The sequence below is a fragment of the Macrotis lagotis genome, chromosome 2 (assembly GCF_037893015.1).
Source record: "Macrotis lagotis isolate mMagLag1 chromosome 2, bilby.v1.9.chrom.fasta, whole genome shotgun sequence".
NCBI classification, from domain to species: Eukaryota; Metazoa; Chordata; class Mammalia; order Peramelemorphia; family Peramelidae; genus Macrotis; species Macrotis lagotis.
The window spans coordinates 19,325,793-19,337,858 of NC_133659.1; the positions used below are offsets into that span (position 1 = coordinate 19,325,793).

The 12,066-nt window shown below is 37.4% G+C and overlaps 1 protein-coding gene and 1 pseudogene across 6 annotated transcripts in view; both read right to left on the reverse strand.

Annotated features, from left to right (window-relative positions):
- The window catches only part of LOC141512403 (tropomyosin-like), a 33,284-nt pseudogene extending 25,027 nt beyond the window's left edge, over positions 1-8,257 (reverse strand).
- Positions 1-12,066, reverse strand: part of FGGY (FGGY carbohydrate kinase domain containing) — a 529,413-nt gene that overhangs the window by 454,183 nt on the left and 63,164 nt on the right. For all 6 annotated transcript variants that reach the window (XM_074221311.1, XM_074221308.1, XM_074221306.1 and 3 more), the window contains one exon: positions 9,117-9,205. In XM_074221311.1, the coding sequence (XP_074077412.1) occupies positions 9,117-9,205 (89 nt within the window). The remainder of the gene's footprint in view (positions 1-9,116; positions 9,206-12,066) is intronic.

The following is a 12,066-nucleotide window of genomic DNA, read 5'->3' on the forward strand; positions in this document are numbered from 1 at the left end:
GCAGTGACAGGTTTGTAAATGGTAGGGGGCAGATATGAGAAGAGCTAGACTAGAGTGTTACTGGACAGCAAGCTCAATATAAATCAACTACATGGTGTGGGAGAACAGAGACTTGAGATTTCATTGCTGTAGTGAACTTCCAAGTGAGAAAAATTCTTCTACCAATGTAGGTTAGCAACTTCTCTACAATGACTATCAATGAGTTAACTATAGTACTAGGAGGTTATGGGATTTCCACAGGAAGATACAGGATGTGTCAGAGATGGGACTTAAACCCACATGTGGCTTGGATGCAAGATCTATATTAACTCTTCCTTCCGAATACAGCACCCCAAAAAACTAATCAGATCTTAAACTATGCTAACACCCAGGATGAGCAAGTGAGAGTGGCATTCTTCTGAGTTCTCCTAAAATGTAAAGAGGACCATAGAGGTCTGGACCTCCTTGGATGTACTAAAGGTTCATCAGACTTATACTTTCAGTCAAATTGTGTCTTTGAAAGTTTCTTTTTTACTTTCCACAACTAACTGCAGATACTGGTCTCAAGAGCCCACTGTCTCAATGTGAAGTCAGTTATGGAAGTTCCCCACCAGGAAGAACCAATGAGTACCCTGAAGGACATATCTGGTCACCAGATGGTATATTATGAGATAAAAACACAGTCTCTAGTCTTTCACTCCAAACACATCGACTTAATCTCTTGACTTCTCTGGCTTCCTTCACATCCCAGCTAAAATCCCATCTTCTATAATTCCTATTGACTTCTCTCTATTAATAATCTCCAATGGATCCTGTGTTTCCATTTGTGTACACACAGTTGTTTGCCTGTTGCCTTCCCCATTAGACTGGAAACTTTTTGAGAGAATCCTCAATACCTAATGTGCCTACTACATAGCGGTCACTTAACTAATGCTAGCTAACTGCCTAACAGCTCTTGAGGTAAAGGTTACTCATGTACACTATTGGTTCAACTATTTGACCTGATCCAACCAAATTTAAATACCAACTCAGCCAACAGAAGAGTGAGTGTTTTCAGAGTGTAATATCTTACACAGAATTTATAACAGAGATTCATTTAATATATCATGTTTTCTATAAACAAATCAACACATTTTCAATAAAACAACATCACTATTAACTTCAGTAATCATTCAAAACCATCAAACACCATCTTGACAGTTGACAACACTTTTTAAATGTTCTTTTTATAGGTCACCATATTTTAATAACAAGGGAAGAAGTAAGAGTTTTTTAAACTTTCTATCATTTTGGAACCTATCCTGGTTCTGTATTTGATCTGAATTTCAGTACCTTTCAGTCTTGATCTCACTTTTCTAGGCACTATGTATACAGTCTTTGTCTTTTTTTCCCCCAAGGCATTTGAGAATTTCCCAAGGTACTCCGCATTTTTTATAATCAACAACTTTGTGACAGTTGGCTCATTTTAAACTGAACAATTCAGCAGCATTGATTAATCATGTCCAAAGCTGTAGGCACAGTATTTAGATACTGGGGATACAAAAACAAAATGAATCCCTATTCAATTATTTATTCTAATCAGAGGGAAATTATATGTATGCAGGTAACAATGTAAAATATTTTAAAGTATTGGGGGGGGAGCAGGAGGTAGACTGCAAAGAATATTAATAACCAGGAAGGGAAGACAGAGACTTATCACATGAGTTGATCCAAAGAGCCTAGGACAGTGGAAAAGCACTAAATTTGAAGCTAGAAAAGTTGTGTTTCCTCCAGTACTCTGCTTCTTACTGCCTGAGTGACCTTGGGCAAGTCACTTCAACTCTGTTGACCTTGGTTTTGTCATTCATAAAATGAGGAATTTGGACAAGATTACTTCCAAGAGTCTCTAAATCTTTGGTCATAGAGTTATGAAGAGTCCATCCATCAATCAATCAAAAAAAAAAAAAAAAACATTTATTAAGTGGATACTATGAGCCAGGCACTGTGACAGCACTAGGTACAGAAAAAGAGGCAAAAGATAGTTCCTGCCCTCAAGGATTACAATCTAATAAGGTAGACAACAGGCAAAAAATATAGAATGCCCTTGATATGACAGGGGAAATAATGAACAGAGGGAAGATGTTGGAATGATGTCACCATGACAGTGATGGTGAGAAGAGAAGTGCTTCCAATATTATTCAATTAACAAATAGCAGAGAGCAAATCAGAATGTGGGCTGTTTCCTATTCAAGGCCCTTTACTTCTAATACTCTGCAATAAACCATCAAGTAAAAACCACTACTGCTGCTTCTATTCCTAGATCTCATTATTTTCGATGTTAAAAAAAAAATTTAACAGATGGGTGAAAAAATTATTCTTTCCTAAGATTTACAGTTGGAAGAATGGTTATTTACCATCTAGTCCACCCCACTTGTCACATTAGGTGAAGGTGTAGACAGGTGTGGATGTGGAATCAGGAAGATCTGAGTTTGAATCCTGTCTCAAATACATACTAGCCAAGAGACAGGAGCAAGTCACAATCTCTTTCTGTCACAATTTCTTCTTCTATAAAATGGGGATATTAGCACTGGCCCCATGGGGTTGTAGTGAGGATTAAGTACAATAACATACCTAAGGTCTTCTGCAAAGCACTATACAAATATCACTTATTATTAATTGAAATAATGTTTGTCTTTCATTCTTGAAGAAGAGACCATGACAGCAGGGAGGTAATGTCATTTAAATATGGATAAACTGTAGCCAGAGAGAGGACTTGCTTTGCCCACAGTTAGGCAGCTAGTGAACCACAGGAATGGCATGTGATCACTGGCATTTTGAGCATGGTTCTGAATAAGGATAACCCAGGATCTTATTCCACTTCTGATGTTTACTGCTTATTTGATCTTGGGTGAGATAGGTCACCTCAATAAACCTCAGCTTCCTCATCTCTTCAAGAACTAACTAGTCTCTGAATTTCCATTTAGCTCAAGACTTGTGGATTCTAAAGTCAGTGCTCCTCCAATTGTGACAGTTAATTATTGTAGAGTCTGATATTGTTGTTGATAACGATGATGGTGATGAAGAATAATCATACAATATTCTAAAATTTGAAAAGAACATTCTATGTTAATTCTGATTTTCAAGGATAGATGAGGCATAAGAGGTGTGATTATCACCATTTGATATATAAGGAGAGTGAAATTCAGAGAGAATATTATACTCATTTTGCATGGCTAAGTGTCAGGGGTGGGATTTGAACCTAGAACTCTAAACCTGATACTACATCAGAGGTGACTTGCATCAAGGTCTTCCAAATTGCAAAGCTACCACTCTATCCATTATACATTACTGACTTTGTATGTCATCCTTGAGCAGGAGGCAAAACTAATTAATTGCACAGGGGACACCACAATCTTCTATGCAGCATTCTAGGTTTTTAGTCAAAGTGAGCATCTAGGTCATGAAGTTGTTAGAGTACGGATCCTGGAGTCAGGAGGACCTGAGTTCAAATCTGACCTCACTTAACATTTACCAGCATGGGCAAGTCACTTAAGCCTGGTCATCTCACATCCAGGGCCATCTCAGTAATCCCAATTTATATCGAGCCACTAGACTGGCTCCAGAGGGAAAAGTGAAGTTGGTGACGTAGCACAGCTCCCCTCCCACCCCCACTTAAATCCAATTAACTTGCTTGTCATGGCATCGCCTCCCTTATGTAGTGGTCTTCTTTGAGAATGAAGGACAAATACCACTTTATTGACTATTTACTTTTACTCTCAACTTTTCCTTTTCAATTACTGTTAATAAAACTGGTTGGTTCAAGCACCAAACATATCCTTCTACTCCTCCCTGTCTCATTCTCCAGGGTTAGGACCCATAATGCCAAGCAGCTGCATATATGAACAGGCAGACACCCCTGGGGGCCTAGGTTCAAAGTCAACTTCTTGGTGAGTACAATGCAGTATGATGGATGGAGTGCAGAGGGAAGCAAGGGTCTGCCATCTCCCCTGCAACAGCCCTGCCAGTGAAATCTCATCCCTTCTTCTATTCCCTGGGGAACAGAGGTCTGCAGTTCATAGAGAAGATAGGCAGAAGAGGCCCAGGTTGAATACAACACCTGCTCCTGGCTTTTCTCTCTAACAGTGATGACCTGCACACACAACTCACAAGCTTTGTCATTTGCCTTCCACAAATATTTGTTTCATATTTAACTTTTAAAAGAAAACTCCCCTCTCCCATTGTCTTTTGCTGTCCCAATTCTTCGAGTATGAGTCATTCCCATAAGGATGACAGGGTTTTAGCTTTGAGCATTACCTAATAATGGAGGTAAGAATAACAACTCCTTTGATTTCCTTTGATACCCAAAACCCAACTTCCATAGATATAGAAACTCACCCACTGAGCAGTTATGACAACTTTTCTGTGTAAGTGATGTACATTTTAGAGATATCTGAGGGCTGTAGCCCAAGCTTGAGCTCCAGCATGTGTCATTTGTGGAAAAGCAATTGGGATTTCCAAATGCATGCCTCAAGATATGAGCATTCATAAGAGTCATGTAGGATGGAAAGCCCCAGAGTGGTTATTTTCAGGAAAGGAGTTTATTTTGCTTTTCCAGGTCTTCTTGCTTTAATTATTAGTGCCTTTCCCTTAGCCCCACCAAAAATCTTCTATTTATTTGTATTAGTTATTTAGGTGAATAGCATCATAGGCTTAAAGGAGGAAGGTCTACAGAAGAGAAAGGGAAAAAAGAACAGGCAAAAAGATAGTAGCTACCATATGGCAGACACTATGCAAAGAACCTTACAAATACTTCATTAGATTCTCACCACAACCCTGGGAGATAGGTGTTTATTATTATCCCTATTTTATAGATAAGGAAACTAAGGCTGACATGGATAAATGACTTGCCCATGGTCATAAAGCTAATAATTCCCTGGGGTCAAATTTAAAGCCATTTCTTTTTGTGTTTTTCCATAAACTTAATTTTTACCCATAAAAACATTAATTTTTCCAACTTTGAGTTCTAAATTCTCTCTTTTCCTTTCTCCCTTTATTGAGAAGGTAAGCAGTTCAATATAAGTTAAACATATGAAGTCCGGCAAAACATTTCCATATTGGTCATGTTATGAAAGAAAACAAAAAAAACTCAAGAAAAATAAAGTTATCAGGCTTTCATATTCAACTCATACCTTTCCCCTCTGTCTATATCAGTTGCAAATGACTTAGCTATTCTCAGCAATACAATGATCCAAGACAATACTGAAGGGCTTAGGACGAAGAGACTTCAGAGAAAAACATAGAAACTTGCTTCATTTCGTTTGAGTTACTATTGCTAACTGTATGTCCCTTTATCCTACCCATCCCCCTGCTATTCTCTCTCTCCTTTCACCTTGTCCCTCCTCAAAAGTATTTTGCTCCTGATGATCTCATTCGCCAGTTTGCCATCCCATCTATCAGTCCCCCTTCTCTTATCCCCTTCACCTCCTATTTCCCTGTAGAGTAAGAGAGATTTCTATATCAAGTTGAGTGTGTGTGTACTATCCCCTTTTTAAATAAATTCTGATGAGAGTAAGATTCACTCCTCTTTCAACTTTACTCTCTTCCCCTACACTATAACAGCTTTTTCTTGCCTCTTTTATGAGATAATTTACCCATTCTACCTTTCTCTTTCCCTGTCTACTGGTACATTCCTCTCTCACCCCTTGATTTTATTTTTTAGATAGATATCATTCCTTCATATTCATCACATACCTGTGCCCTCTGTCTACATATACTCCTTTGAACTGCCCTAATAATTTTTTTTTTAGGTTTTTGCAAGGCAAACGGGGTTAAGTGGCTTTCCCAAGGCCACACAGCTAAGTAATTATTAAGTGTCTGAGACCAGATTTGAACCCAGGTACTCCTGACTCCAGGGCCGTGCTTTATCCACTACGCCACCTAGCCACCCCAGAACTGCCCTAATAATGAGAAAGTTCTTTTAAGTTACCCTTATCATCTTCTCATCTAGAAGTGTAAACAGTTTAACCTTATTAAGTCCCTTTTTCTTTACCTTTCCATTGACTTTTTTATGCTTCTCTTGAGTCTTACATTTTCAATTCAAATTTTCTATTCATATCTGTTTTTTTAACCAGCAGTACTTGAAAGTCCTCTATTTCACTGAATGTTCTTTTTTTTCTATCAAAAAAATCTCAGTTTTGTTGAATAGATGATTTTTTGGCAATTCTAGCTCCTATCTGACAGCTTTCAATATTCTCTACTTGATCTGGGAGCTCTAGGATTTTGACTATAATATTGCTGGGAATTATTATTTTGGAATCTCAGGAGATAATGAATGTATTCTTTCAATTTCTAATTTACCTTCTGTTTAATATCAGGACACTTTTCCTTGATAATGTCTTGAAAATCATATCTAAATTTTTGGCTTTCAGTTGTCTGGTAATTCTACAGATTAGTTATTTTCCAATGGGATATTTTATATTGTCATCTATTTTTTCAACCTTTTGTTTGATTTGATTTCTCATAGTAATTAGCTTCCATTTGCTCAATTCTAAATTTCAAGGATTTTTTTTCCAGTGAGTTTTTGTACCTCCTTTTTCACTTGTCCAGTTCTGTTTTTTAAGGACATTCTCCTCATTGGCTTTTTGTACCTCTTTTACTACTGACCAAGTCTGGTGTCTTCCTTATCAAGATGTTGATTTGTTTTTCATGATTTTCTTGCATCACTCATTTCTCTCTTCAATTTTTCCTCTACCACGGTAGAGGGAAAAGTACTTGATTTTCAAATTCCTTTTTGAGCTTTTCCATGGTCTGAGACCAATTCATAATTTTCTTGGAGGTTTTGGATGTAGGAGTTTTGAATTTGTTATCTTCTTCTGAGAATGCATTTAGATTTTCTTTGTTCTCGTAGTAATGTTCTATGGTCAGAATTTTCTATTGTTTGCTCATTTTCTCAGACTATAACTTGACTTTTAATTCTTTGTCAAGGTAGAGTTCTATTTCCAGGATGGAGATCACAGTGACACAAGCTTGAGGGATTTTGTGCAGCTGTTCAGATACTTCTAGGGACTTGTCAGTTTTCACTTCTTCCAATGGGTTATGATCTAAGGAATGATGTGTTTCCTCCTCTCCTGGTCTATGGGGTGCCCTATGAATGTCTACAAGCATTCTTTTCTGCCCCAGAACTTGATGATGGGGTGAGAGACAGCTAGGTGACACAGTGGATAGAGTACCAGCTCTAGAGTCAGAGGACCTGAGTTCAAATCTGGCCTCAGGCACTTAATAATTGCCTAGCTGTGTGACCTTGGGCAAGCCACTTAACCCCATTGTCTTAAATAAATCTTTACAAAAATAACTTGATGAGGATACCTGTTCCATTGCCAATAAAAGCTCTGATATGCTAATGTTCCTCTTCACCTTAGAATTTCTACCCAGGGCTATGATCTGGATCCAAAAATGAACAAATCAACAAACTTCTGTCTTAGTATTGGCAAAACCCCTTTAATCTCCTTCTGGCCAGTTCTGTGACTCCCTAATCATCTGTGAACTGAGATCTCTGGATGGACCTACTGCCAATGCTGTTTCAGTGGTACCCAAAACCTGCTCCGACTTTACTTGGGTTGGAACTGTATGGCACAGACTCTATTGGACTGCCTTCCACTCTCAACCCAGTGTGACATCTTTCCTGCTCTCTAAGTTGTTTCTGATTATAAAAATTATTTTACTATGTGTTTTTGTAGGTTCAGCCAATTCAGGAATTGTTTTTTGATATTTAAAGGTATTTGGAGGGCTCTTGGGGAGAACTCAGGAAATTCACTGACTGTTCTCCACCATCTTGTCCTGCACTCACTTCTTGATTCCAATGCCAGCTCTTTATCCACTATTCCATCTCTCATTATATACCCCTCTCATTTTAAAGTTGAGGAAACTGAGTCTCAGAGAGGTTAACTAAATTGTACAGTATCAAAGTAATAAACAATAGAATCATGATTTGAACACGTCTGTTGACTCTAAATACGACAATTTTTCTGCTGCACTAAAGTGACCCCAACATGATATTCTCCCCTTTTAGAATAGAAATTCCATGAGAAAAAGACCAGTTTCATTTTTGTCTCTGTATATCAATCACTAAGCACACATATATTTTATGTAAATTGTAATATATATAAATGCAATCATATATTAATAGTAATATATTGATTCTAAAATATAAACTCACAAAATATTAGTATAACAATATGCTTATAATTATAATATGTAACATATAACATGATACATCATAATTATATAATAAAGAATTGTATAAAATATGTATAACTAGTTATCCATATATATATATATATATATATATATATATATATATATATATATATATATGTATGTATAAAACATACATAGACCTGGGACGCGATTTCAATAGTATGACACTTCAAGTAAAATTCCCCCATCAGCATCTGGTCCACTGCCTGGGACACTAAAAGATGAAATACCTTCTATAAGAAGATATAAGCAGTAGGTGTTCAGGTCAGGAAACCAAGGAAACCCAAGACTCTCTGACTCCCAAGCTGGCTCTATAATGCCTCTTCTGTACTTAAAATAAATGCCTGTTAAACTTAATTGATTTGAATTGTAAGCTCCTTATGTATGAAACAAGAGACCCAAAGATCGAGTGACTAAATACCCATGACTCTTGCCCATAATATGTAAATTCTACAACAATGCCTACATGTGCCAATCCACTTCTAAAAAGAACATTCTATTTCCCTTTTGATTCCAAAGGTCGAAGGAGTAATGTTTTCTTCTTTCAAACCAAAACAGCTGGTAAGGCCAGTCTTTGCTGACTCTGAGTCAATCACATCTGAGGCCAGACTCTGCCTGAATAGAACTCTTAAGTATTCAGTTCTTAATTAATTGCTCTAGCTGAACACACACAAACCCCAGGGCTTCCCAGAACAGTTGTGCTGGGGAAGGAACAGTGGAAGCTCTAAGATAGTTTCAAGATGTCTGAACTATGTGAAATCGCATACAGATGTTCAAATAGTAAGTCCAGTCAAAATGAATTTTAGAAGTCATATCAATGTCAGTCTATGCCTATGCACAGACATTTTCTTAGGCAGGAGAATGGTTGAAAATAAGCAGGATGCAACTTGCAATTCCCCTACCTTGTCGTGACACCGGTTGCCTTCCATGATAAGAAGTCAGGGAGATCAAAAAAGTGGCCCGCCTTCTCCCAGCAAGACTCTCTCAAGTTCTGCCAAATGCAATATTAGGAAACATCAGGATCAATTAGGGCATTTTTTCACCTTTACACCCAACATATCCAATTGTGGCTTGAAATCATCAAGTCCAGTTCAAATCCAACAATGCCAATGAAAACATTCAAATGGGGGGGTGGGGGGAGTGGAGAAGGACAGAGGGAGGGATGGGGACAGAAACTCCATCATATCACCTGAGGAGAAAATTTGGTAATTATTAATAATACTTCTAAATAATTTTCCTCAGCTCAACCGAAGTGAACAAAAGCACTTCACTACTGAGAGACAATATAATTGATCTCCCTAATGAAAGGACCATGAAAATAGAGAGCAAGGCATTTATTGAAATTAATACTTCATGGGGGGTGACTAGGTGGCGCAGTGGATAGAGCACTAGCCCCGAAGTCAGGAGGACCTGAGTTCAAATTCGAACTCAGACACTTAATTATTACCTAGCTGTGTGGCCTTGAGCAAGCCACCTAACCCCATTTGCCTTGCAAAACCCTAAAATAATAATAATAATAATAATAATAATAATACTTCAGCCCTTAGCAACTGTGGATCTTGGAGGTAGAGCTATAAGAATGTTGGTGATAAGACTGAAGTCCTTCTATTCTTTACATTCCTCCATATACCAACTCACCCAAAAGGAAAGAAAAAAACATGGTCACCATGCTCAAGAAGCTTACTATCAAGTTCAAACTGAGCTGTCCTTGATTGATTTTCAACAACCACAAATTCAAAAAATGCATCTGGCAAGCTAATATAGACTCTGCCCATTTTCAAGTCCCCTCCCTTTTTATGTCCCTCTTAACTGATTCCATTCCCTTCTATTGCTTTCATATCACCATTAGACATCTGGCTACAGTAAGAACAGGAAGGACTTCCCAAAACATGGGTTGCCATAAAAAAGGCAAACTGAAAGAGAAGTTGAAAGAAAAGAGAAAGACTTTCTGGTCAGGAAGGACAGTGAAAAAATATTAAACGGAGAATGGAAATCCAAACTAAATGAGAAGCTGGTGGATATGCAGATGAACCCTTCAAGTTGAAATTAGAAAGCCTGGCCAAAATATACCACCATGCCCTGAAAAGAACGGCAATTTTGACTGCTAAGGAACTGAATGTAATTTTTGAAAAATCAAATTAGACAAAATTTCTATAGCCTGAAGACAGGTAAAGATGTTCCCAATTTTCATTTGGGGAGGAAAGTAGGTCAATGAATCAACAAGCCCTTGGCTTGGAATTCTGCCTCAGATTCTGAGTAGTTGTGTCAGTTTCTTTACCTGTAAAACTGGAAGCAGTGGGGTAGATTTGATGATGTCTAAGGTCTCCTTCCAGTTCTAAATATACAATGCTATGGAAATAGCTGGGTTATTAGAAACTTCGAGGGAGATCCCCAGTAAAATGCAATAAAAAGACATGTCAGCCAATATTCTATTAAAAATTTTTAAATAAAAAATATGAATGGAGGCATGAATGACACACATCATTTCTGCAGATTGCCCAAAGATGGGAAGGATGAATAACAACCTGGATGACAGAACAGGTGTCCATTCATAAAGATCTTGCAAGATTAGAACAATGAGACAAAGGTACTGATATTAAATTTAATATAAACAAATGAAAAGTGCTGTATTTGTATTCAAATAATCAATTTCACAAAACTTCTATTAGGGAGATATGGATAAGCACCAATCTGTGAGAAAAAATATGATAGAGACAATAAATTTAATGAGAGTCAATATGATATGGCTAAGAGAAAAGCTCCTGCATTCCTTAACTGAATTAAGAGAGAAAGACGTTGTCTTGCTGACTGTATAGTCAAAACTGTAGTTTTTCCATTAGTAATATATAGCTGGGAGATTTTGACTATAAGGAAAGCTTATATCACTGAAGATTCAATGTACTTAATTTGTGGTGTCAGAGAAGACTCGAGAATCCTCTGGATAGCAAGGAGATCAAATCAATCAATACTAAAAGAAATTAATTCAGACTATTCACTAGGAAGTCAAATACTGAAGCTGAAGCTTAAATTCTTTGGCCACATAATGAGAAGATAAGCCTCATCAGAAAAGAGACTGACATTGGAAAAGATTAAAGGCAAAAGGAGAAGGGAATAAAAGAAGATGAGATGATAGTGTTATGGAAGCCACAAACATGAACTTGAGAAGACTTTGAGAGACAGGAGAATATTGATAGAAGTAGGGGTGTGCTGTGGTACATAATGCCACAAAGAAAAAAACATGAGTAAATAACTGAACAGCAACAGAAGTATTCTAGATGAGAACAGTGATAGGTCTATTATGTATTGATCTGGTTAGGTCTAGAATACTTTGCTTAGGTCTTAGCATCACACTTTTAGAAAGGCACTGATAGGTTGGATAACATCCAGAGGAAGATATGTGTGGCAATGATATCCCTGAAGATCATGCCATATGAGGACTGACTGAAGGCTGGAGAGATAAAATGGATAGAACAGTTTTCTCCAAGGTTCTAGAAAAGTTGGCATTGGAAATAGTGATTAGAGTAAATGATGTGATGGATCCTAGAGGAGAGAACCAAAAGCAAAGGATGTAAAATTGAAAAGATGCAAAATGAAGCTTAATTGGAGAAAGCAAACTATAAAACTAGTTAATTATGAGAGTTGTCTCAAAATGATATAGGCTGCATTGGGAAGTAGTGAATTTCCAGGCAAATGAGTGAAAGACTGAAATTCTTCAAAGGCTGAAGGAACATGTGTCAAGTGCCATAGTGAGAGTTCGTTTTTAAGTATGGTTGGGGTAAACGTCTGTGCATTCAAGAACTGATTTGAAATTCTCTTAAGTCTAAATCCCTATTCAGCTTTTGTTTGGCCTAT